The sequence below is a fragment of the Mesoplodon densirostris genome, chromosome 6 (assembly GCF_025265405.1).
Source record: "Mesoplodon densirostris isolate mMesDen1 chromosome 6, mMesDen1 primary haplotype, whole genome shotgun sequence".
NCBI classification, from domain to species: Eukaryota; Metazoa; Chordata; class Mammalia; order Artiodactyla; family Ziphiidae; genus Mesoplodon; species Mesoplodon densirostris.
This window is the reverse complement of record NC_082666.1, coordinates 84,282,450-84,309,978: the sequence shown is the minus strand read 5'-3', so window position 1 is coordinate 84,309,978 and position 27,529 is coordinate 84,282,450. Positions and strand designations below refer to the sequence as shown.

The window sequence follows — 27,529 nt, the reverse complement described above, 5'->3', positions numbered from 1 at the left end:
GATTTCAAGTGGGCCAAGATATTGATCCCCTCAGTTCTTGGAGAGGACCCTAAGTATGCCTCCTAGCCTGGTAGGCTGAAAAAAAAATCTAATTTTCTGTGTGTTCCTTAATGTGCAAAAGATTGAGCCTCCTGTTCCACTGTTCTTATCTTTGGTGCCTGGAACTGTGCCTGTCATATAATAGACCCTCAATAAATCCTGTCACAAAATGAATTTTGCAAGATTGTTTATATAGTTTCTGTTTTTATGACTATATTGATTTAATTGGTACTATGATTTTATAATTTCCATTTCATTCCAGCCCACCCCTACAATATTCTCAATGTCCAGAATTTGAACATTGTTTCTTCCAATAATACCCCCCACTTTTTTAGCCTTTAGAAATCCTTGTTTTCGTATTTTGCGAACATTTGTTTTTATTTTCATCTTTTGGTTGTCCATTTTATATATATAAGGTTAACCCTTTCATGGAGTATAATACATGCACAAAAAAGAATACAAAACATAAATATAAAAATATAAATATACAGCTCAGTGAAATATCACAAAAGGGGCACCCTTTTAACAATTAACCAGGTTAAGAAGTAGAACAAGATGACTGCTTTGTGCCCCTCCCCATCACCACTCACTCCCTCTCTAACTAAGTAAGGGTAACCAATATCCTGATTTTTACGGCACACACTTTCCTGCTTTTCTTTAAATTTTACCACCCCTATGTGTCCCCCATAACACTAGAGATTGGTTTTTGTCTGTTTTGTATATTATATAGATGGAATCATGTAGTATACACTCTCGTTGTTATTAGATCTCTATATTTATATTAAATGTAGTATCTATTTGCATAGGTCAGCTATCTATCATCTATTATTTATTCATTTTATTTTTTGTGCCCTTTCTTCTTCCATGGAATATTTGAAGTGGCTTACAAAAATGCATGTAAATATAACAAAACAGAAAAAAGGGTCAGAGTCAGGAAACATACAAATAAATAAATTTGGAGGAGTAAAAGTGTTGTTCTGTTTGAAAGTTTGAATATGAGCTTCCTGGAGTCAATGAAAAAATAGAAATATAATTAATTGTAAAATTCATATTATTACTAAAACAAACACATATACCAGTTCCTTATTTAAAGAATATCTAAGTCTAGAGGTTTTTTCCTTATGTCAGTCTTCTTGAAAAGACACCTAATAGTCATAGGCATCCTCCAACTTTTACATATGTAATAGCATTTTATACAGGAACTGGGCAGAGTGCATCACACACTTTCTGCTCCTCAGTCAGCATATAGGGATGGTTTTAATCAGCTTCATCTTGTCTAGTAAATGTATTTCCTGTTCCAAATCTCTTTTTTATACATGCTGATGTTTTTCTCTAAATACAGGATATTAATACTTAAAATCAGTCATATTGGAATCTTTTGTAGTCTTATACTCACTGCTGTAGCTGTATATCCAAATGTTTGCATTATGTGATAATATTATATTCAAATATGGAGATAGAACCTGATTATTATGGATGCTGTTAAAAGATCATTTGTATACTGATTAGAAGTAGGTATCAAGTTGCCAGTGTAGAAATAACCTGCTGTGTTTATCTAATAATCTCCCCTGTCATACTATCATATGGACCTTGGCAGGAGAGTTACGGATAAATGTCAACAGGTGACCCAGCCATGGCTAATATGTGTTCAGGCTCTGTAGGGGATTTAACAAAGTTGACATAATTTGTGTTTTCTTGAATTAATACTTCTTACAATAGCTAGCTCTTGCTGTTGTCTTTTAGTAGGACATACCTCAAACTTAGAAATTTCAGGATACAGATCATTAGCATCGCTTTCATCTGAAAAGGCATAGATTTACTTATGGAGATTACGTTCTAATTATTTGTGTAAGAAATTATTTGTCTAAGAAAAGAATGTGCTCATTCAGATGAGACCATAAGTAACCCTGATTTTTGGAAATGTGTCTTTTCATCCCCTTCCCATCTCTGTTTTTGCTGTTGTGGTTCCTGTTTCTTTGGTTTTTTTTTTCTTTTCTTCTGACTTTTCTTTTCATCTCCTCCTTCTCTTCCTACTTTCTCCCTCCTACTACCTGCTTCTAAGATTTTATTGTTATCATTTTCAAACAAGCTGCAACCTGTTCTATCTAAAAGTCACATTATACAGTCATGGTGGCCTAAACTTGGTGTTTGGTTATGCCCTGGGTTTGTACCAAGAGCAAACAATTATAGACCTGCCAGACTCCTCAACCTGTATTCTTTTATTTCCTGCAGAAATGTTTACTAGAGGGTAATTGCCAAATTTAAGGTCCATTAAATTGCTGAATCATCGCATTGGGGGTTTGTGTGCCCACATATGTGTGTGTGTGCTTCCCAGAACCAGCTGGTAATGATGAGATTGCAGCCACTGATCAAAACCACACTTCACCCGGCCTTTCATGTTTATGTGTATAAAGCCTTGATAGAGCCACAACTTGAATAGTGAAACAGATAACAGCAATTGTTCTTAGCTTAGGACGCGGAAAAACTATGCCTTAGGTTTTAAAGAAACAACTCTCTCCTTCTGGTGGTCATTCCATTTCAACTTTAATAAAGAATTGTTGCTTGCTATTTTTGTAGCCTAGATTAACAGCTTCAAGAATATCCTTTTAAGGAGGAAAAATAGGAAAGGAACAGAGCCAGTTTTTTTCTTTCTTTCTTTTTTTTTTTTTCTCTCTTGCCCAAAGAGTGAATCATCTATCTCCCAAAATGGTTACAAAGTCCGAAAGGAATTAAGCGGCTGTTTTGCTTAGGAAGAGGGATGGCCTATGTTGGGGGAAGGGGAAAGAAATTATTTTTTCTGCAAGATATAAAACCAGAACATTTCCTCAACCTTAGAGGGTTAATTATTTCTTTTGCCACATAAAGATAAATTTTATTCTTAAATTCAGACATTTTAAATTTATAAGATTACTAAGTGGGGCTTCCCTGGTGGCGCAGTGGTTGAGAATCTGCCTGCTAATGCAGGGGACAGGGGTTCAAGCCCGGGTCTGGGAAGATCCCACATGCCGCGGAGCAACTAGGCCCGTGAGCCACAACTACTGAGCCTGCGCCTCTGGAGCCTGTGCTCCGCAACAAGAGAGGCTGCGATAGTGAAGAGGGCCACGCACCACGATGAAGAGTGGCCCCCGCTCGCCGCAACTAGACAAAACCCTCACACAGAAACGAAGACCCAACACAGCCAAAAACAAATTTAAAAAATTAAAAGATTACTATTAAAAAAAAGATTACTAAGCATTTGAATAATATGCTCCCTTTTTATCACTGTTGAGGCAAAAATATAAGCTAAATTGTATTTTCTATTTTTTTCTCCTTCCTTCTCCTTTCCCCTTCCCACCCTCTCTCTATTATTCATCCTTTAATTTTTTTTTATTTCAGTATGAAAAAGAAAATGATCCCAGGTGAAACAGGAAAGAGGTTTAAAATCCCTTCTTGGGCTTCCCTGGTGGCGCAGTGGTTGAGAGTCCGCTTGCCGATGCAGGGGACACGGGTTCGTGCCCCGGTCCGGGAAGATCCCACATGCCGCGGAGCGGCTAGGCCCGTGAGCCATGGCCACTGAGTCTATGCGTCCTGAGCCTGTGCTCCGCAATGGGAGAGGCCACAACGGTGAGAGGCCCATGTACCGCAAAAAAATAAAATAAAATAAAATCCCTTCTTTTCTGCTAAGAATTTATCATGCAGAATATGCCTTGACTGTGGTGAATGTTTTCCCCAAACAACTTCTGACTTCATTAGATCATGTCTAATATTAATGCACTGCAGTTGCTTTTGGCAAGAGGTCCTTTACTTCTCCATTCTTTTGAACAAAGAATATGCGGTTGATTTTTTTTTTCTAATGGAATGAAATGTTTGTTACTTTTTTTTTTTTTTTTCGGTACATGGGCCTCTCACTGTTGTGGCTTCTCCCGTTGCGGAGCACAGTCTCCGGACCCGCAGGCTCAGTGGCCATGGCTCACGGGCCTAGCCACTCTGCGGCATGTGGGATCTTCCCGGACCGGGGCACGAACCCATGTCCCCTGCATCGGCAGGCAGACTCTCAACCACTGCGCCACCAGGGAAGCCCCAAGGGTTGTATTATTGACCTTATATCCATCAACCTTGCAAAATTTATTTACTATTTTAAGTTTATTTGTATTACTATTACTATTTGTATTACTAGTTAATTAATTCATTTGTATTAATGAATAATTCATTTGTATTTTCATTTGTAAGTTCATACACATACCATCTATGAAGAAGTCAGTTTTTATTTCTTCCTTTTCTTTCTTTATACTTTTGCTTCTTTTACCCATGTTATTTCTCTGTGCTAGGATTTACATTGAAGTGTTAAATAGAAATAGAAGGCATCTTTGTCTCATTCTTGATTCGAGGTGGAAGTCTTTCAATATTTCACAGTTAAATATAATGTTTGCTTTCCTTATTTGGTTTTTACAAATGCCCTTCATCAAATTAAGGAAATTGTCTTCTATTTCCACTTGGCTGAGATTTTATATGATTAAATCTTGGATTTTATCAAGTAGTTTCATTACTTGACATCTACTGAAGTGGTCATTTGATTTTTCTCTTCTATTAGTGTGGTGAATTATATTAATTAACTTTGGAATGTTAACTTGTCCTTTAATTCCTAGGAAATCCCTATTTGGTGACAATACAATATCCTATTATATATTGCTAATTTGATTTGGGACTAGCTTTAAAAAACTTTTTTGCAACTATGTTTATGAGAGAGACCTGCCTCTACTTCTTTCTTGTAATGTTTCTGTTGAGTGTTGGTATGAAGATTATGCTGGATTCAGAAAATAAGTTGGGAAGTGTTTTCTCTTTCTAATCTTCAGAAGAATTTGCATAAAATTAGTATTTTTTAAATGTGTGGAAATGTGGCTATTAAACTATGGATTCATTTTAAAATAAATACAAAACCATCCAGATTTTAAATTTCTTTTCCTGCCAGTTTTGGCAAGTTGAGTTTTTCCAGAAATGTCCATTTCCTCTAAAATTTAAAATCTATTAACATTGTACTTCTCTTTTAATGTCGTTAGAATCTGTAGTATGTCACGTTTCATTCCTAATACTGGAAAATTATACCTTCTATCATTCTTCTCTCTCTTTTTCTTGAACAGTTTTTAAAAAACGGTTAGTCTTTTCAAAGTATCAATTTGTTGTTTTATTTTCTGTATATGTGTTTCTTTCCTGTGTCTTTAAGTTTTGCTCTTACCTTTATTATATCCTTCCTTATACATTTTTTTAGTTGAATTTTTCAGGTTTTTTTAACATCTTATGCTTTTGAGGATATAAAACTTCCTCAGAGCATAGCTTTAGTTGCATCTTACAAATCTAAATGTCATATTTTCATTATTATTCAATTAAAATATATTGTAATTTATGTTGTAATCTCTTCTTTTACCATGAGTTATTTAGAAGTGCATTGTTTATTTTTCAAACATTTGGAAATTTTCTAGTTTTGTTTTATTACTGATATTTAGACTATTTTCATGATGGCCACAGAATATAACTATGTGATTTTAATCCTTTGAAATTTGTTAAGGCTTGATTTTTTTGTCTCAACAGGTAGTTAATTTTGGTTAATGTCTCATTTGTATTAGAAAAGAAAGTATAGTCTGCCATTGTTGATAACAATGTTCAATTTATGTTAATTATGTCAACTTTGTTACTCATGTTGCTCAAATATTCTATATATTTACAGATTTTTTTTTCCTGCTGATTCTTAGAGTTGCTGAGAGATGTGTGTGCAAAATTTCCCACTGAGACTGTGTTTTTATCTCCTTCTTCATCCAGTTTTGCCAATTTTTTGTTTTACATATTTAGAAGCTATTAGGTAATGTTATTAGCTCATATAAATTTAGGATTGATGTATCTACCTGATGGTTGAATGTTTAATAATAAATACATATTTGTCTTAATTTCAAGTAATTCTTCTTGTCAGAGTCTACTTTATCTAATAATAGTATATTATATCAATGTTACATCTTTTTCTGTTCTTTTACTTTGTTTTTCAATATCATTATATCTAAGGTGTGCTCTTGTAAACAGTATATTGCTACTGTAGTTTTTAAAATTCAGGTTCATAACTTTTGTCTTTTAATGGAAGTACTTTGTTTACTTGTTTGTTGTTGGTAAAAAACACATAACATTAGATTTACCATCTTAAACATTTTTAAGTGTATGGTTCAGTAGTGTTAAGTATATTCACATTATTGTGCAACAGATCCCTAGAACTTTTTCGTCTTGCAACACTGAAACTCTATACCCACTGAACACTAATTGTCTCTTTACATTAATATAATTGCTCTAACATTTGGGTTTAATTTGTCATTTTGCTATTTGTTTTCTATTTATCTCACATTTTCCCCTTTTCCTCTCATTTCTTTGGTGCTATTACACTAAATAAGGACTTCTACTATTACATTTCCTTCCATTAGCTTACTAGTTATGAATTCTTTTTTAGAAAATTATTTTAGCATTATAATAAAGATTACAAAATACCATTAAAATCTCTTGTAAATCGATATTTTTGCCACTTGTCTGATCATCCAAGAACCTTAGAGCAATTTATCTCTACTTAGTTCATTCTGCAATTTGTTACTATTGAAATGTATTTTATTTCATTTTATTTTTTTACTAAGATTTTCTTTATTTTTTTGAAATGTATTTTAATTACACATATATTTTAAACTCCATATTATAAATGTTTTATATAGTAAATATTGATTTATTCTTACCCACATATTTATATTCTCCAGTGTTCTTTCCTTCCTGCATTTCTTTGCTTACATCTATAAATTTCCCTCTGCCTTTACTGTTTTGTTAGTGTGGGTCTTTCTTGTGAAAAATTCTTCCAGTTTATATTTCTGAAAATGTCTTTATTTTGCCTTCATTTTTTTCTTATATTTCAGTATAGAATTCAACATCAGCAATTATTTTATATTAGCACTTTAAAGCTGTAATTCCAATGTCTTCTGATTTTCATCATTTTAGATGAAATTAGCTCTCAGTTTTATTGTAGTTCCTTTGACAGTAATATATTTCTTTTTCTCTGATTTAAAACTTTTTCCCTCTGTAATTTTTAGCTGTTTCACTGTCGTGTGCCTAGAGGTGTTTTTCTTTGTATTTATTCTTATTTGGGTTCATAATTTATCTTGAGTATTAGAGTAGTATCTTTCATTAATTTTGAAAAATGATTGACCACTGTTTTTCAAATATTGTTTCAGCCCATTTTTCTCTCTCCTTTCCAAGGGGAATTCCCATTACATATATCTTAGACTTTTTTTCTATGTCACCTATGTTTCTTATGCTCATCTCTATATTTTTATCCATTTTTCTCTCCGTGCATCAGTGAGGATATTTTCTTCTAAGATATTTTTCAATTCGCTAACTTTTTCCTTGCTATAATCTGTTGTTTACAGATATTTTTGTTCAGTTATTAAATTTATAGCCTTAAAATTTCTTTTGAACATTTTATTTATAGATTCTAATTCTCTTCTGTAATTCTCCAGCTAATTTTTTTATTCCCCCGATTCTGTTTCCATTCTTTTTCTCAAGAGTTTTTTCCTCTGGAGTTTCCATTCATTTGTTTATATTTCCTTTATGCTTGGTAATTTTTTACTGAATGCTGAATATGTATATGCAAAATGTAGAGATGATGCTATAGATGATGAAATTCCTTTGCTATGGAAAGGATTTACTTTTGCACCTCAAAGGCAGTTAGAAGAGTGTCAGATAAACTTAATATATTCTGTGTTTGAGCTGATTCAAATCAGGATTTCAGGCTTCATGAAGACTGGTCTATTTTTGCTTCACCCTTTTCTTACAGGCAGGACTCAGCAAACTTTTTCTGTGTCGGATTAGATAGTAAATATTTTAGACTTTGCAGGTCTGTGGTCTCTGTTGCAACTATGCAACCCTGTCATTAAAGCACAAAAAAATCCATGAAAAATATGTAAATTAATGGGTGTGATTGTGTTCCAATAAAACTTTATTTATAAAAACAGGCAGTAGGTCATATTTGCCCTGCAGACCGTATTTTTCCAATCTTTATGCCAGGGTGTGGGGACATTCTCTCCAGGGATCTCATCTCAAATCCTGGGATATTTAAGATTCCTCTGTGGAGAGCTCTAAGCTCCAATTTTTGTCTCCCTACCTCTGTGAAACTGCTGTTAGATCTGCTAATCTTCTCAGGTGATTGGCTACAATATGAATTAGCAAACACTCAGAGGGGAAAAGCAACATCAAACGTTGGGTTTACCTCTTTGCACTTACTTTCTCTCCAGGATTGTAGCTTCTAAGATAGTCACCTGGGTAACTCTCTGATGCCTTCACAGATTTTTCCCAAAAAATTTATGTAGATTTTCTCCTTGTTCTTGGAACAAGTAATCTGGCAAACGTATGAAGATCTTTTTTGAAATTTAGATTCACCATTGCCTTAACTAAGAGTGCAAAAATCATCCTTATATTTCAGGTTTTATGTCAGAAATTGTCAGACCAAAGGGTATATTCAGAATCCAGTTGGCTACTCCCCGCCCCATCTTTAAATGATAATTTGCCTTGAATCTATTCAATTCCCTTCATACTGACTGCTTCTTCTTTAGTTCTCATCTAAAACAGCCTTCTGATTCTCCCAGTATGCCTTGTCTAATTCATTTCCTCATGGTAGCCAGAGTGAGTCTTAAAAAACATAAATTTGAGCATGTTACCTCTCCCTGCTTAAAATTCTAGTGATTCTCCATTTCCCTTAGAATATGAAAGACAAATTTTAAGATCACTTGAAAGGCCCTTCAGGACCTGAGCCCTGTTTACCTCTCCAACCTGATTTTTCAAAAATTTTTCTTTAAGACTGTACTCTCTAGTTCTAATTAATTTCTTTCCATTTCTTGAACTGGCCAAACCCTCTCCCACCTCAGTGCCTTTGCATATGATCTACCTGGGTCATGATGTCCCTTTTACCTTGCCTTCACCTTAAGTTCCTAGTTATCATTCAAATCTCAGCTTAGCTTATTAACTCATTCTCTAGGAAACCTTTTTTGACTTCTAAATTCTTGACTAGATTCAGAGTACTGTGTATTTCCTCAGCAATATTCCTTATCCCCTTATATTGAAAATTTATGTGTTTATTTCTTTGTATCTCCTAAACTACTATAAGCTTCAAGGGGCAAGGCTAGCTCTAGTCCAGTCATGAATCATTACCATCTAGCACAGTGCCTGGCTTATAATAGGTGTTCAGTAGTTCTTTGCTAAAGGAGTGAATGAATGAATGAGATGCTTTAAATGTGTTTTGGCAGTATTTATTTTTCATTATGATGTTTACATTTATTGATTTTTAGTATATAACCTTATAAGCTGGGAAAGCAGTATTATTTCTGTTTTTAAAATAGGCAAATAGGAACAGAGCAGCCAGATGACTTGCTTGGGATTTTTCAGGATTTTTAATGGTGAACGTGTATCTATTCTCTAGGTTCTATATATCTCCAGGTAGATGGCAAGATTATGTACCATAGTTTTCCCTCACTCATTACTTCATTTCTCCTTTTACATTCTTACCACTTGCTTTATTTTTCTTCCCCCTATATTATCATTTAGGCCACACTGAAAGCTAGAGAGATGGTGACACCCTGATTAATCAATAAGTTTGAGGATTTTTAGAGAGTTTAATCATTCATCATTAAGCAAAACTTCCATTTCCCCCATGACTCTGTGTTAGTCTGGCCTCAGGGTGCAGGGGAAGGAGATGTGACAGGTGGTAACTCTTCCCTTTCAAGGTGAGATTATGCATAGAAATTCCAGGAGTTTGTGAGAGGTCAGTCATTCGTATTATCAAATCACTTTGTAATTGAAACCCGTGATTTAGAGCCAGTTTCTGAATCCTTATAATTAGATATTAGTAAATAACTTCAAAACTGTGTGTGGTACCTGGAAGATTGGGAGTGGATTTGAGGTTCACTACCTTATCAGATTCCTTTGGTGCTGACAATGAGGCTATGAAATCATTTAATTTTTTTAAACATCTTTATTGGAGCATAATTGCTTCACAATGGTGTGTTAGTTTCTGCTTTATAACAAAGTGAATCAGCTATACATATACATATATCCCCATATCTCCTCCCTCTGGCATCTCCCTCCCACCCTCCCTATCCCACCCCTCTAGGTGGTCACAAAGCACTGAGCTGATCTCCCTTCATTTAATTTTTAAAAGGAGGAAGTTCTTGTGTGAAATCAGCAATATGATGAGTGGAAACAATCTTCTCTGTGATCTCTTAAAGAGATTATTAAAGGGAAATATTAAATCATATTTAATATCCTTAAATAGTTTATCATTAACTTCCATTCTGAAATCATTTAAAACCAATGTTTATCACTTCTGTGTATCTGTGTGGGGTGGGGGAAAGAGACAGATTTTGTTCCTTTATGTATAACTCTGCCCTAAAGTGTGCCATAGTCAGTTCAGTTGTTGGGATTAATACTCAGAGAACAGTGAGGCAGGACAGACAGTATCTGAAGGGTTTTCTAAAAACTGTCTCTTGAATGTTACACAATGAGGCCGCAGGCAAGAATCTGGAATCTGGAAGTAGAAGCAGAGATTGAGAGACCAGAAGACATTTATTTTTCTGGGCCCCATCCTGGCTTGACTGGAAAGTTTGAAGGCGATTTTATTCATGCCTTTCAGGTAGCATCCTTTTCAAGTGGATGGCCATGGAACCCAAGAAGCTCTCAGAGAAGCAGGAGGAAATTCTTTCTATCCTGGAAGAAAAATTTCCTCGCTTACCTCCCAGAGATGACATTATCAGCGTCCTGCAGGAGACCCAGTTCAGTGCTCAGGGTGAGTGACTCTGTCCCCCAGCTCTGTCTCAGCTGCTGAGGAGGGATGGTTTGTGATGTGGAGTGTTACGGGGCCCCAGAAGGTGAATTTGAGTGTGGCTTCACGTTCTTCCCTATTGCTGGAGGTTGTGGAAGATTTGCAGGCATACCGTGTTGACTCATCTGGAAGCAGACAGTCTGTGCTGCAGGCTTTCCTCTGAGACCTTCGTGTTTGGATGTGTGGTTAATCCATGCATCTAATGGGCACCCCAGATGCATCATCACATGAAATCCCTGTGCTGAGAGGGTTCTGTTTTGAGCATGTGACAGGAGCAATGTCAAGCACAATGAGATTTCATCAATCAATTAATTTTAGAAAAAAATAAGAGAAAAGACTCTTAAGCAGATAAAAGTGTTCTGTAAGTCTAGGCTTTGTCAAGAGAGTGGATTTCCTGGATCAATTGTTTAATAATAATAATAATAGCTATAGTTCATTAAGTGCCTAATATGTACAAGGTTCTGATGGTATACCTTTGCATGAATTAGAGTCCTCGCGACAACCCTGTCAAGTGGAATTATTTATTATCCCTGATTTCCAGATGAGAACACTGAAGCACAGAAAGGCATCTTTGCTTTCCCATCATCACACACACAGCTAGGAAGTGGCCAGGCCAGGATTTAAACCCAGACAGTCTATCTTTAAGGTGCATAGCTTTCTCCCTTAGTTCGGGATCCCTCGGGGCAGAGCCTGAGGCAAAGCAATTTATTTGGGAGGTGATCCCGGAAAACACTGATAGGGCATGGAGCGCTTTAACAAGCAAGTTAGCTTTGTGGGAAACCAGGCCTTCATCCCGCTAGGGAACTCTGGAAAAGAGTGTAAAATTGCACCGCAGAGTTTTCCTACCCGAGGGGTGCAGTGGCATGTTGCAACTTGTTTATCAGAGCTCCAAGAGCTGATTGTTAAATTTTCAGGAATTTTGTGAGTGGGTTGATGTTGGGTTGGCAGGTTGAAATCAGTCATGGTAGAAGTATTGACAACACAGAAATGAACACTACAACTCAGGTTTTGTTACGAGTATACCACTGGAATGTTGAGGAGTACTTAGTCCCAGGGGCTGTTCATTCCCCGCCAGGGTGGGCTGTGGCAGCCAGAGAAAGCCCTCAGGAAAAGAGATGCAGGTGCTAGTGGTTGAGGGTTGGGAAAGTCTGAGGAAATGTGGACGGGACACTGATGCACCTGCCACACCTTCTGTTACATATGCTCTTGTGCATGTGCACATGATGTACGTGGATGTATAGCTGCATGATGGTATGCATTTTGTCCTTCATTTTCAAAATTAGACCAAACTTTTAATGTCACTATATATTCTATAAAGCATTTTACACTGTAGTATGATAGATTGAAGCCTTCCAATCTTCAAGCTGAAGAAAAATATTTAGTACTTATCTGTTTCTTCATACTGCTGTGATTGACAGTGTTCTAAGTTGGAAGGGCAAGTAGCTGACTCTGCTGTCTTAACATGCATCTGGGTAGGAGATACGTGCTTTACTGGCCTTTACTGTAAGTCTTCTTCTCGAGAGTTTAGGCCTAAACTGATATAATTGTTAAGCCAAAGCCTTTCCTGTTTTTCCGTGATAAATTTTATTGAAGCACATTGGTCAGCTGACTAAAACTATGCAGTTCCGGATAATTTATCCCTTCTGGATCATTCCTCCCATCATTTAAGAAATCCTCTATCTCCTGTTGCCAGAGCCTATTACAAGGGTGACCAACTTAATTATGATAGTTTTATGGGTCATATTTATAAAGTGCATTTTGAGTAAAATTACAATTGAAAACATGGAGGCTCACCTTAATGCATCCGGAAAGCAAATTGTGGCCTTCTTAGGTATTATTTGGTTATTTGCTTGGCTATGCTAGTTTTTTTTTTTCACCTCCTCCCCTTCCCTTCTCTGCTTTTGTCTGCTATGGGCTTCCAGATTTTGACCTCTGAGTATTTGATCTTCTGGGCTCCCTTGAAGATTACTGGTTTCTGGTTGGATTTGGTCCATGGGAAGAGTTAGAAACATATGGGGCGTGGGAGTCAAAGGAAGGAGAAGAGGCTGTAATATTTCTTCCCTGCTCCCTTCCTGTTTGGTGCTAAGTTTCTGGCAGCCCCTCTTCTACTGTTCCAGATCCCTGTTTCCCTCCTTTGAACCTCTGCTAGTCTCTGGATGCCTCACTATCTTTTATTAGTTTTCTCAGTCCCGCCCACATCTCTGTAAGAGTCCTGCCATTAAAGAATCTTCTTTTGCATCCTGAGGGGTGAATGCTATTTCCTGCTGGGATCCTAACTGATGCAAACATTGTCAGTTATGTGATTTTTTTGCCTTAATATGTGTGTTTATTATGGTTAAAAGAAATATGAGAGGGGAAATACTGAAATTAACAGGGTGACTTCTTTAGATAATCCCTTGATATTACCAAAAATGTTCCCCAAGTATAACATACTATTTTTTTTCTCTCATCCACAGGTTTAAGTATTGAACAGACAATGCTGAAGGATCTGAAGGAACTTTCAGATGGAGAAATAAAAGTGGCCATTAGTAGCGTGAACATGACCCTGGAGGTAAGGGTGGGAAAGCTTTTTCGGCAATGACAGATTTCATACAATTGCATTCTGAGAAAATGGAATACGATTCTCTCTCTTGCATAAGTTAGTGTTTTGCTGTGATATATTTCCTTCTTTGTGATATATTTGACTAAGAATGGGGGTTATTATTTTGGGTGAAAACACTATGCTAAACCAATGAAAAATGCCAACCAAGATGAGTGCCATTTCATTCATCTCAGTAAAACAAAACCTAAAACATAATCACATACGTATACATGTATGTGTATGTATATGTATATCCTGTTTAATAACAATGATTATACATGTGATTAGATTCACTTCCTTTTTCTGTGTACTACCCTGCACTGTCCATAGATCTGTTCTAAGAAACCAAGTTTTCCTTTGGCTTTTGTAAGCTATTTGGATCCATGTCATCTTGATAAGCAATGGTGACAACTCAAGTATTAATAAGACCCTCCTTCCAATCTGTTAAATGAATGATTCAAAGTGAATGCAGCTCTTGACTTTGTATGTTTCCTTGGTAAATTGTCTTTTGTCTAACTTTGGGGCTTTTCAGTGACTTGCATGTTAATCCTAATTAACCTAACTAATGGGAATTATATTTTACAGAGGCACATTTATGCCGTACAGAAGTCTGAGTATTTTTTACTGTTATGTTGCCTTGATCAAGCGATCCACCTTTAATTGTGGCACTGAACTCTCAAGTCAAGTTTATGGAGATAAAAATTGCTGTATAGTCATTTTGTCTTTTAGATTTTAGAACTGTATGTTGCTATTCTTTTTATTTTTCTTGTGGTAATGGTGACTGTATCACTATGTATATTTCTAGGGCATAGCAGGCACGCATGGGGTATCCATGCTTCGGAAAACCCAAGCGCAAAAAAGGTGCCTTTTTCTGTGATTTCTTTGTAAAATTGTTCCTAGGTGTTTTGATATCGTAGTTCGGCTTGTACATCCATATGAGTACCAAGAGGCAGAGTGTTGTCGCTAAAGATACTCACACTGGCTGGTGATATAGTTTACAGACCACATTCTCACTGCATATAGAAACTCAACTGTTTCTATGGACTTTCGAATTGATAAATGCTCCATATAATTAGACAATGATGTGACTCAATACAAGAAATACATGCAATTTGGGATGTAGTAACTAGATCATCACCTTCAATTAGAAATCTGCTTTGTGTCTAGAAATCCAAGGAAGACATGGATCTTGCAAGGGTCAGTAGCTTTGAGAATCATTTCTACCAGTTCAGGCCTTAGGGTTGTCTTGCTCTTTTCCCCCTCCCGTTTCCCTTCATTTAATGGCATCTTATTAGGATTTAAATGCCTTGTTTGGAATTCCGTTCTAAATTAACATAGAGCATCTTGTAATTGCTTAGGGAACTGTCTGTAGTTAGCAAATTATTTTAAGGCTATTATTATTATTACAGACTTACTGTAGCTTTAATGTACCTTCATTTATATTGTAGGGGTATACAAATGGCTCTGTCAGATATGTTAAACTGTAAATGTTTATCAAGCTGAATAAATGATAAAAAGATCATCTTAATTTTGACAGTAATTTACATAGAGGGCCAGTAATTAATCAGGCAGCTAAGTACATCTCTGGAAGAGCGATATGATCTTCTGGGAGGAGGGAGAAGGACATTTATACATATAAAGAAGGGTACACAGATTAAACTCTAATCAGCTGAATGAGAGCTTTTCACTTGTGCATAACAGGGATATTAAAGATAACTGAGAAATGGAGAAGGAACTCCTTAATAACATTGTATATCTTCTTTGAGAGAGAAAATGTACACTATTTAATCTTTTAGTTGGAAAAATCCCCAAGTTAAGGGCAGAGTTTGGTTTTCTCCATAGATCATCCTATGATACAGTGGCGTTTTCACAGTCTCTATCTATATTTGATTATATTTCAATATTCCTTTCCCATTCTCATTTAAAAATAATGACAGAATTCCCCCTGTCTTATTTTGTGTGTTTTGGAACAGCTGTCTAATAGCCCTTTAAATCTAGATATATTCTCAAAGAAATTTTCTTAGTTCCTATGACTTTCTGAATCTTACTTGTCATTCAAAGCATGGTCAAGACCTAGCTACTTCATGATGACTTGTAGAAATTATCCATTTTCTATTACCCCTTGCTAAACTAACCAACTTAGGACTTAAATATATACTATATCTTCCATTAATTTTGAACTTGTTTCAAATATTTAATCGTAGTTAGACAATATTTTAAGTTAATTGGGGATAAAGATGGTATTGTTGACTTCTATCTCCCTTTGATTTCCTGGCACAGTGCTGGGGACATAGTAGGTACTTGGTTAATACAAATACACGTTGGTGTCTGCCATTTGTTCCTTTGATATCTGATTTTCATTTCCTGTTAAATTTAAGTAAGTCAGCTAGGAAAGCAAAGCCATCTAGCTGTGCATCCAAGTCAATTTACTTTGTTTCCTTCCAATCGGTTTCAACTGTAGCTGAAGGCTGAGATCAGATAGATAAAATATGGCCCACATATTTATCAGTAGAACTGCTTATCCAGCAGTCCAAAATTCGAATGGGTTACTTGTCACTGGAGGGAATCAACTGGAAGTTCTGTGTGATGTCAGGGCAATGGGAAAGAGGATTCCTTACATTTTCAATGGCCCTTTGCAACTCCACAGTTGTATGTGTCATGGCTTTTATTTGCCTGATGACCCAGTTAACTTTCTTGGGTGGAAATATTGAGAAAATAAGAAGAATTTGTCTCCTTGCAACATATATAGAATGTCCTTTGGAGGGAAGCACTGGTTTGGGTGGTAGAAACCACTGCCTTTGACAGATGGGTTCACTCGGCCCTCTACGTTATAAAGAGAAAGCTACTAAACCTTTTGTCTCTCCTTTTTATTGTAGTATATCTCACAAATGATAGTTCTAATTAAGGTTATATGGGTTATTGAAAATCTACCATTGAAAGTAAATAATCACAATAATACTGAGTTTCAGTGCTTTGTTCGATACGTGAGGTCAGAACGAGTGTGACCTTGAAAAGCAGTAGATAAAAAAATGGCTATATCAGAAGCATGGCCAGAGGGCTAGTTCTTCTTACAGAGAGGACTTGGAAGCTAGGACCATGGAAAAGATACTGCAGTCCCATTTCCTATGGCCTCCGGTTCATTCTGAGTCTGAATGTAGCACACATCCTGTGGGGCATACACACCACATATAGGAATCCACTTCATTCATTATGGTTGTACCTGATCCTTTGTGCCCTTTTCATTGTTTGCCAATTTGATTATCAGGAAAGAGACACAGGTGGTTTTGATTTTGTTCTAATTCTGCATTTTAGTGGAGGAACCAGTAGAGAGAGGCAAAGGTTGCCAAAACCCAAATCTATGTTAAAAACTTTAAATAGTAAAGCCTTAGGGAAAAAAAAGAAGAGAATTTATGGATATTAAAGTATGTGCTTAACTGGAACAAACTTTGCCTTTATGCTCCATTCGCTCCAGCAGAATGGAGCAATTATACATCCTGGGCCTACTTTACTCCTTGTAAAGCAGTATGTCTAGATGTTAAGGGAAAGGGACAAATCTTTCCATTCCAATAAGGTGCCAGTGAAGCAAATGAGATTGCTCATGGCAACACCACATGAATAGTTCCCTTGCCAACACCAAGTATTATTACATCTCCTTTAAGCATTTCCCAAAAGGCTGTAAGTCATTCGCATCTTTCTTCAGGAAGAACAATAACCAGGCACTGACTTGATCACTTTTGTTATGACCAATCATGTTATGATTTATTCCCACATGTATACTGTGTCAGTTTGCTGCCATAACGAAGCACCACACACTGTGTGGCTTAAACAACATAACTTTATTGTGTCACAGTCTGGAGGCTGGAAGTCCAAGACCTGGTATTGGCAGGACAGGTTCCTTCTGAAAGCTGAGAGAGAATCTGTTCCATACCTGTCTCCTAGCTTCTGGTGGTTTGCAGGCAATCTTTGGCGTTCCTTGGCTTAGAGAAGTACCACCTTGGTCTCTGCCTTTCTTGTCACATTATCTTCCCCCTACGCATGTCTCCAAAATTTTCCTTTTCATGTGGTCATTAGTCATATTGGATTAAGGCCCACCCTGATGACCTTATCTTAACTATTATATCTGCAATGACTCTATTTCCAAATAAAGTCACATTTTGAGGTGCTGGAGGTTAGGACTTCAACCTCTAATAAGACTGTATGAATGAACCTATTGCCTGCTAAGTACATTTCATCTGTGGCTCCCACATGTTTTTCTTTTAAATCAATTTCCTTCAAATGAGGAAAAGTGGGGATTTCCAACTCTTTTTTTTTTCTTTTACAAATTTAATCAGTTATACATATACATATGTTCCCATATCCCCTCCCTTTTGCGTCTCCCTCCCACCCTCCCTATCCCACCCCTCCAGGCAGTCACAGAGAACCGAGCTGATCTCCCTGTGCTATGCGGCTGCTTCCCACTAGCTATCTACCTTACGTTTGGTAGTGTATATATGTCCATGCCGCTCTTTCACTTTGTCACAGCTTACCCTTCCCCCTCCCCATATCCTCAATTCCATGCTCTAGTAGGTCTGTGTCTTTATTCCTGTCTTACTCCTAGGTTCTTGATGACATTTTTTTTCTTAAATTCCATATATATGTGTCAGCATACAGTATTTGTCTTTCTCTTTCTGACTTACTTCACTCTGTATGACAGACTCTAGGTCCATCCACCTCATTACAAATAGCTCAATTTCATTTCTTTTTATGGCTGAGTAATATTCCATTGTATATATGTGCCACATCTTCTTTACCCATTCATCCGATGATGGACACTTAGGTTGTTTCCATCTCCGGGCTATTGTAAATAGGGCTGCTATGAACATTTTGGTACATGTCTCTTTTTGAATTATGGTTTTCTCAGGGTATATGCCCAGTAGTGGGATTGCTGGGTCATATGGTAGTTCTATTTGTAGTTTTTTAAGGAACCTCCATACCGTTCTCCATAGTGGCTGTACCAATTCACATTCCCACCAGCAGTGCAAGAGTGTTCCCTTTTTTCCACACCCTCTCCAGCATTTATTGTTTCTAGATTTTTTGATGATGGCCATTCTGACTGGTGTGAGATGATATCTCATTGTAGTTTTGATTTGCATTTCTCTAATGAGTAAAGATGTTGAGCATCCTTTCATGTGTTTGTTGGCAGTCTGTATATCTTCTGTGGAGAAATGTCTATTTAGGTCTTCTGCCCATTTTTGGATTGGGTTGTTTGTTTTTTTGCTATTGAGCTGCATGAGCTGCTTATAAATTTTGGAGATTAATCCTTTGTCAGTTGCTTCATTTGCAAATATTTTCTCCCATTCTGAGGGTTGTCTTTTGGTCTTGTTTATGGTTTCCTTTGCTGTGCAAAAGCTTGTAAGTTTCATTAGGTCCCATGTGTTTATTTTTGTCTTTATTTCCATTTCTCTAGGAGGTGGGTCAAAAAGGATCTTGCTGTGATTTATGTCATAGAGTGTTCTGCCTATGTTTTCCTCTAGGAGTTTGATAGTGTCTGGCCTTACATTTAGGTCTTTAATCCATTTTGAGCTTATTTTTGTGTATGGTGTTAGGGAGTGATCTAATCTCATACTTTTACATGTCCCTGTCCAGTTTTCCCAGCACCACTTATTGAAGAGACTGTCCTTTCTCCACTGTACATTCCTGCCTCCTTTATCAAAGATAAGGTGACCATATGTCCGTGGGTTTATCTCTGGGCTTTCTATCCTGTTCCATTGATCTATCTTTCTGTTTTTGTGCCAGTACCATACTGTCTTGATTACTGTAGCTTTGTAGTATAGTCTGAAGTCAGGGAGCCTGATTCCTCCAGCTCCATTTTTCGTTCTCAAGATTGCTTTGGCTATTCGGGGTCTTTTGTGTTTCCATACAAATTGTGAAATTTTTTGTTCTAGTTCTGTGAAAAAGGCCAGTGGTAGTTTGATAGGGATTGCATTGAATCTGTAGATTGCTTTGGGTAGTAGAGTCATTTTCACAATGTTGATTCTTCCAATCCAAGAACATGGTATGTCTCTCCATCTATTTGTATCATCTTTAATTTCTTTCATCAGTGTCTTATAATTTTCTGCATACAGGTCTTTTGTCTCCTTAGGTAGGTTTATTCCTAGATATTTTATTCTTTTTGTTGCAATGGTAAATGGGAGTGTTTCCTTGATTTCACTTTCAGATTTTTCATCATTAGTATATAGGAATGCCAGAGATTTCTGTGCATTAATTTTGTATCCTGCAACTTTACCAAATTCATTGATTAGCTCTAGTAGTTTTCTGGTAGCATCTTTAGGATTCTCTATGTATAGTATCATGTCATCTGCAAACAGTGACAGCTTTACTTCTTCTTTTCCAATTTGGATTCCTTTTATTTCCTTTTCTTCTCTGATTGCTGTGGCTAAAACTTCCAAAACTAGGTTGAATAAGAGTGGTGAGAGTGGGCAACCTTGTCTTGTTCCTGATCTTAGTGGAAATGGTTTCAATTTTCAATTTCAAATTTTGAAATTTTTGTCCCCTTTATTCAGAGCTGGAGTCTGAGGAAATAGCTCCAGCCTGTTTTCTCTCTGAGGCCCCCTCCTGATGAGACACTATGCTATTTGAAACCTGGAATAGAACACATGGGATGCCCTGCACAGCGATTACCAGCCAAGCTGCACCTTGGAACACTGAGGGAAAAACTCCTTTTCCCTCCTACCAGCCTTTTCCCTTAGCATTCAGAGCACGGACCAGAATGAATTCCCAAGATCACTGTTAAACTTCTCCCTAACGAAAGTGAACATTTTTATTCAGGCTGCAGTGAAGCATCTTTGAACCACTGTAACAGGTGATTTAAGACTCAGCGAACCAGTATGAAACCTGGTTTACCAAATTTAAGCGTGCAACATGATTTTTCATTGTCTGAGCTTGGAGTTTTTTGGAGTTCAGGATGAGAATACCTCTAGAGTATTTTCCTACCTTATTTTGTCGTAAAATGCATAGTAATATTTGAGGAAGTATATATTATTTTTGATGAGCATATTCTTCAAAATGCCTAACGCTTATGCTGGAGGCGATTGTTTGAAGCTGTTTGGCTAACCAGTGGAAATATGTGTAACCACTACCTCTGTTTCCTTTTGGGTCCAGGGCTGCCAACTCCTACTTGCTAAGACGGAGTTAACATTTGATGACAAGTGCTCACTGTGTATCAGGCAGTAGAGTAAGGACTTGCAAGCATTGTCTTCTTTAATCTTCCCAGCAACCCCATGAGGTTGAGCTGCTATGAGTACCCCTGTATTAGTTAAGGTAACTCTAACAGCAGTAACAGGTAAACCCCAGATCTCAAAGACTCAACACATAACTTATGCATTTTTTGCTCATGCAGCAAAATCCAATTTAGTGTTCCTGGTTGTGTGGCCAGGGGTGATTCAGAGACCATCTTTAACGTGCGGCTCCCAAGATAGCCTGAGACATCTCCATCCATCCTGTCTCTCAAGATGGAGAAGAGCTTGGAGGGCCAAAGGTGGGAGGCTTTATGGATATTTTCAGAACGTAGCATCTGTCACTTCTGCTCACGTTTCATTGGCCCAGTCACATGGTTGCATCTGACTGCGGGGAGGCTGAGAAATGCAGTCTAATTGTATGTCCAAGAAGAAGAACCAGTTTGAAGAATAATTAGCCAATCTCTGCCACAATCTCCATCTTGGAGGTGAGGAAATTGGAATCTGAAAAGGTTAAATCATTTGTCTAATACAGAGCTGGGACCAAAATCTGGGTCTGTTCTGCCCAAGCACTGTGTTTACTACTTGGGATATGATGCCCGCTCGGGGAAGTCAAGTAGATAAAAATAATAAGAAAAAAAGATTATGAGGTGAGGGATAGGACACACCATGTAGGAAGGAAGGAATTCTGATTTTTTTTCTCTGCCTGCCCCTGGAATTCAAGGACATGGGTATTCTGGTTTACCTTGTTGTAATGTAACTTTTTCAAATGTGTTTTCAAAGTAGCAACCCAAATCAGTGAAAAATTCTAATGGTAGAAATTTTTTATGGAAAGGAAACAGTATTACTTTGAGCACTATGGTAATTCCTAATAACGAAATTCTGAGTAGTTGAGGTGTTAGGAGTTCTCAATTCATACCTGGCTGAAGAGTCCAAAGGGGTTTAAAGCAAATGACAAACATGGTTAGGTGACTTTCACTGTGTGAATTTAACAGTCAGTGTGTGTGAGTCGTCTGAAGTGTGAATTATAATTTGAAACTAATTTAGAGCTAATAATTCATAGCTTCTTGAGGACAATGGCAGGATAAAAAAGTGAAACCTGAAATCAGAAAAGTAGACTTGCATTCCTACTCGGAGCTATGAGCACTTCTTGGTAATGAGACGTAATTGAAATGAGGGAATCGAAATTCCCTATTTAACGAATGGTTTATCATATCAGCTGCAATAGCACTTTGTCTCTGGGAATAAATGTACTAGGCAGCTGAAGCGTATAATATTTAGAATCCTTACAATTTGTAGGTACGTAACTCCTTCTATAGCTCCAAAGTATTTTAAGATACCAGATGAAGCCTGCAAAACTGGCCTATCTAGAAATACCTTATAATGGAATTCCTGTTTTGTATTTACAGCTAAACTGAGGTTGGAGGCAACTTGATGTTTTTGCTTTTTTTACCTATTGACCAGTTTCAAATGGATTTAAGTGATTCACAAAACTTGGCCTATCTAGCCATACTTCTTTATATTTATTTCCCTCAATGGTACAAAATACCTCAATACTCAGTATTTAGAGATCGTAAAGTTACTCATTATGCACTGTGCTTTCTTTACTAAGGGGTGGTGCCCTGGACACTTTTCCTTCTCCCCTGAAATGCTATAGAAGTGTATTTACATGGAGGAAGTGGAAAGGGAGGAGCATAGAAAACACAGAGCCTGCCCCAGGCATAAACTCTCCTCAGGGCCCAGAAATCCCCACTGACTTCCCTGGGCAACTGTGAAGTGGGAACGCGATAATGAGATCAGATGCTATGAGGACATGGCCTCATCAAGAGGCTGTGGGGAAGTTAGCCTCAAAAATGGCTACTGGGCGTGGGGCAGAAAGGAAGAAAGCTGTGGAGGGAGCTGCATGCCACTCCAGGAAGCCCAGATGGGGTTGATTGCTATCACAGGGTAGAATCCATGTCCCATTTGATGGTATTTTACTTGCTGCATCGCTGGTGGACAATATGATTCAGATTTACATGCAAATGTGGGTGTGTATCATCCATAACCACTCTCTCTTTTCATTACATCCCCACCCTGCAATGTGCCCATGCATCCGCTTAGCACCAAGGACATGGAACAAAACAGAGCTGTGATACCCCAACCTAGGATTCCTGAGGTCATGAGGTGTGGGGTCCAATTGGCTCCCCCCTCACTGCCTTCTCAGAATAAAATGGTGTTCCAGTTATCTACTGCTCTGTCACAAGCCACCCCCAGAACCTCGAGACTTAAACTAAGATGTTATTATCTCTCATAGTTCTTTGGCTTTTTTTGGGTTCACATGGGCAGTTTTTGCTCAGAGTTTCTCATGCAGCTGCAGTCAGATGGTAGTTGAGCTCAGTTGGGACTCACCGGGTGTGGGCTGCTCACAGCCTGACAGATTTGGCGAGAGAGCCACAAGAGGGAGCTTTGGAAGAGACTCAGATGGAATCTGCGATTATTGTGACCTAACTTCAAATATCTCAGAATATCACTTCCATCATATTTTATTGTTCATGCAACTCCCTAAGGACAGCCCAGATCGATGATAAAATAGAAATAGCAGTGGTGTGCTGGTAAATGTTTAACAATGGGCTCTCTAAAAACAAAAAAAAATCCACACATATTACTGATATGCAGGATATATAGCACACTATTTACAAATTACATACTCTTTATTGTAAATTCTATACAATCGATTCTTACAGAATGAGTTACTTAATTTTAATGCAACTCTTGCACTGCAATTGATGAACCAGTATAATTCCAACAAGAATGTGGTTGATTTTTTTTTTAACAAGAAAGTGAAACAACAAAGACTTTTTAAAAAAATTTTATTTATTTATTTATTTATTTATTTATGGCTGTGTTGGCTCTTCGTTTCTTTCTTTTTTTTTTCTTTTTTTTTCTTAGTTTCTGCTTTATAACAAAGTGAATCAGTCATACATATACATCTGTTCCCACATCCCTTCCCTCATGCATCTCCCTCCCTCCCACCCTCCCCATCCCACCCCTCCAGGCGGTCACAAAGCACCGAGCTGATCTCCCTGTGCTCTGCGGCTGCTTCCCACTATCTATCTACCTTACGTTTGGTAGTGTATATATGTCCATGCCTCTCTTTCTCTTTGTCACAGCTTACCCTCTGACCTTTACCTGTTTGTCAACAGCATGAATGACTTCTCCACTGACTTAAAGAATAGTTTTCAAATACTGGAAGAACATGTCCTCAGAGTTTTGTTTTTATTTTTGTGCTATTCACAATGTAATGGCTAGAAACACAATCCACTTTTAAGTTTAGCCTACATAATTAACTTTCTCCATTACTTTCTTAAGTCGAGACAGGCAAATTTTTTTTCTGAAAAGAGCTAGATAGTAAATATTTTAGGCTTTATGGTCCAAGAGGCAAAAGTGAGAATTTTATGTGGGACTAAATAACGATTAGAAAGTGTTTAGCTCACCGGCTGTACAGAAACAGACAGTAGGCTGAATTTGGCCTGTGGGCCATAATTTGCCAACACCTGCTCTAGAAAACCAATAAATCAATTAAACAAGCTTTGATTTGTAGTGTTTGCCAATTTTCAAAGTGTAAATCCTCTTACCATGGCCAGTTTCAAGGTACCAATGTGATATCATCAAAACACAGTAAAGAATAGTTCTAACACTGTATTGTATAATTGAAATTTGCTAAGAGTAGATCTTAAGCATTATCACAAAAAAAAGAAAAGAAAAAAAGCTCATCATCTTGTTGTATACTTTAAATTTATTACAATTTTATTTGTAAAAAAAAAACAGATTGGGAAGAGATGCACAGAAGCATACCATTATATAGCTTCTCCAGCAGACAGATGCAATAGAACATAGATAATGTAGTAGAATAATTAGGAAGTGATGAGTTTTGAGAATTTATGACTTTTGTTTTTAATATAATTTATTTATTGTGGAATATTTAATCTAATTTTTTAAATGGCTGTGTTTAATTTGTTAATGGTGGGTTTGCAAATTTCCTGAAAATTTTACAATCATTGCTTACCAACCTGTACAAGTCAGCGCAAACACACCACTGGGAATTAGACCCCAATTCTTTTTTGTGTGTGTATTTTAAAATTTATTTTACTGAAGTATAGTTGATTTGCCATGTTGTGTTAATTTCTACTGTGCAGCAAAGTGATTCAGTTTTACATATATACATTCTTTTTCATATTCTTTTCCATTATGGTTTACATAGGATATTGAATATAGTTCTCTGTGCTGTACAGTAGGACCTCGTTGTTTATCCATTCTATATATACCAGTTTGCATCTGCTAATCCCAGACTCCCAATCCATCCCTCTCCTGTGCCCCCTTCTCCTTGGCAACCACAGGTCTGTTCTCTATGTCTGTGAGTCTGTTTCTCTTTCATAGATAAGTTCATTTGTGTCATATTTTAGATTCTATATGTAAGTGATATCCTATGGTATTTGTCTTTCTCTTTCTGACTTACCTCCCATAGTATGATAATCTCTAGGTCCATCCATGTTGCTGCAAATGGCATCATGTCATTCTTTTTTATGGCTGAGTAGTATTCCATTGCATATATGTACCACATCTTTATCCATTCATCTGTTGATGGACATTTAGGTTGTTTCCATGTCTTGGCTATTGTAAATAGTGCGGCAGTGAACATTGGGTGCATGTTACCTTTTCGAATTATAGTTTTCTCTGAATATATGCCCATGCATGGGATTGCAGGATTATATGGCAACTCTATTTTTAGTTTTCTAAGGAACCTCCGTACTGTTTGCATAGTGGCTGCACCAACTTACATTCCTACCAACACTGTAGGAGAGTTCCCTTTTCTCCACATCCTCTCCAGCATTTGTCATTTGTAGGCAGAATGATGGACATTCTGACCAGTGTAAGGTGGTACCTCATTGTAGTTTTGATTTGCATTTCTCTAATAATTAATGATGTTGAGCATCTTTTCATGTGCTTTTTGGCCATATGTATGTCTTCTTTGGAGAAGTGTCTGTTTAGATCATCTTCCCATATTTTTATTGCATTGTTTGTTTTTTTGATATTGAGCTGCGTGAGCTGTTTGTATACTTTAGAAATCAATCCTTGTCAGTTGCTTCACTTGCAAGTATTTTCTCCCATTCTGAGGGTTGTTTTTTTGTTTTGTTTATGGTTTCCTTTGCTGTGAAAAGCTTTTAAGTTTAATTAGATCCCATTTGTTTATTTTTGCTTCTATTTCTCCTGCCTTGGGAGACTGACCTAAGAAAACATTGGTATGATTTAGGTCTGAGAATGTTTTGCCTATGTTCTCTTCTAAGAGTTTTATGGTGTCAAGTCTTATATTTAAGTCTTTAAGCCATTTTGAGTTTATTTTTGTGTATGGTGGCAGGGTGTGTTCTAACTTCATGGATATACATGCCACTGTCCAACTTTCCTGACACCACTTGCTGAGGAGACTGTCTGTTCTCTGTTGTATATTCTTGCCTTCTTTGTCAAAGATTAATTAACTGTAGGTGTGTGGGTTTTTTTCTGGGCTCTCCGTTCTGTTTCATTGATCCATATATCTGTTTTTGTGCCAATACCATGCTGTTTTGATCACCGTAGCTTTTTACTATAGTCTGAAGTCAGGGAGCCTGAATCCTCCAGCTCTGTTTTTCTTTCACAATATCGCTTTGGCTATTCAGGGTTTTTTGTGTTTCCATACAAATTGCAAACTTTTTTGTTCTAGTTCTGTGAAAAATGCCTTTGGTAGTTTTTTTTTTTTTTTTTTTCGCGGTACACGGGCCTCTCACTGCTGTGGCCTCTCCCATTGCGGAGCACAAGCTCTGGACGCACAGGCTCAGCAGCCATGGCCCATGGGCCCAGCCGCTCCGCGGCATGCGGGATCCTCCTGGACCGGGGCACGAACCCGTGTCCCCTGCATCGGCAGGCGGACTCTCAACCACTGCACCACCAGGGAAGCCCACCTTTGGTAGTTTGATAGGGATTGCATTAAATCTGTAGATTGCTTTGGGTAGTATAGTCATCTTCACAATGTTGATTCTTCCAATCCAAGAACATGGTATATCTCTCCATCTGTTTGTTTCATCTTTGATTTCTTTCATCAATGTCTTACAGTTTTCTGCATACAGGTCTTTTGTCTCCTTAGGTAGGTTTATTCCTAGGTATTTTATTCTTTTTGTTGCAGTGGTAAATGGGAGTGTTTCCTTAATTTCTCTTTCAGATTTTTCATTGTTAGTGTATAGGAATGCAAGAGATTTCTGTGCATTAATTTTGTATCCTGCTATTTTACCAAATTCACTGATTAGCTCTAGTAGTTTTCTGGTGGCATCTTTAGGATTCTCTATGTATAGTATCATGTCATCTGCAAACAGTGACAGTTTTACTTCTTCTTTTCCGATTTGGATTCCTTTTATTTCTTTTTCTTCTCTGATTGCTGTGGCTAAAACTTCCAAAACTATGTTGAATAATAGTGGTGAGAGTGGGCAACCTTTAGACCCCAGTTCTTCTTTTTTTTTTTTTGTGGGGTACACGGGCCTCTCACTGTTGTGGCCTCTCCCATTGCGGAGCACATGCTCCGGATGCGCAGGCTCAGAGGCTGTGGTTCACGGGCCCAGCCGCTCCGCGGCATGTGGGATCTTCCCAGACCAGGGCACGAACCCGCGTCCCCTGCATCGGCAGGCAAACTCTCAACCACTGCGCCAGCAGGGAAACCCTAGACCCCAATTCTTGGTGTGAGGAGGAGTATGTGCCTATAGGGAGGGAAGGAATTGAAGGTAACCATCTTTGGAGACTTTACCAAAGAAGGGGATTGCTTCTCAT

At 37.5% G+C, this 27,529-nt stretch overlaps 1 protein-coding gene across 4 annotated transcripts in view; it reads left to right on the top strand.

Moving 5' to 3' along the window:
- The window catches only part of PRUNE2 (prune homolog 2 with BCH domain), a 280,715-nt gene that overhangs the window by 60,504 nt on the left and 192,682 nt on the right, over positions 1-27,529 (top strand). For all 4 annotated transcript variants that reach the window (XM_060102342.1, XM_060102341.1, XM_060102340.1 and 1 more), the window contains exons 5-6: positions 10,715-10,867; positions 13,360-13,454. In XM_060102342.1, the coding sequence (XP_059958325.1) occupies positions 10,715-10,867; positions 13,360-13,454 (248 nt within the window). The remainder of the gene's footprint in view (positions 1-10,714; positions 10,868-13,359; positions 13,455-27,529) is intronic.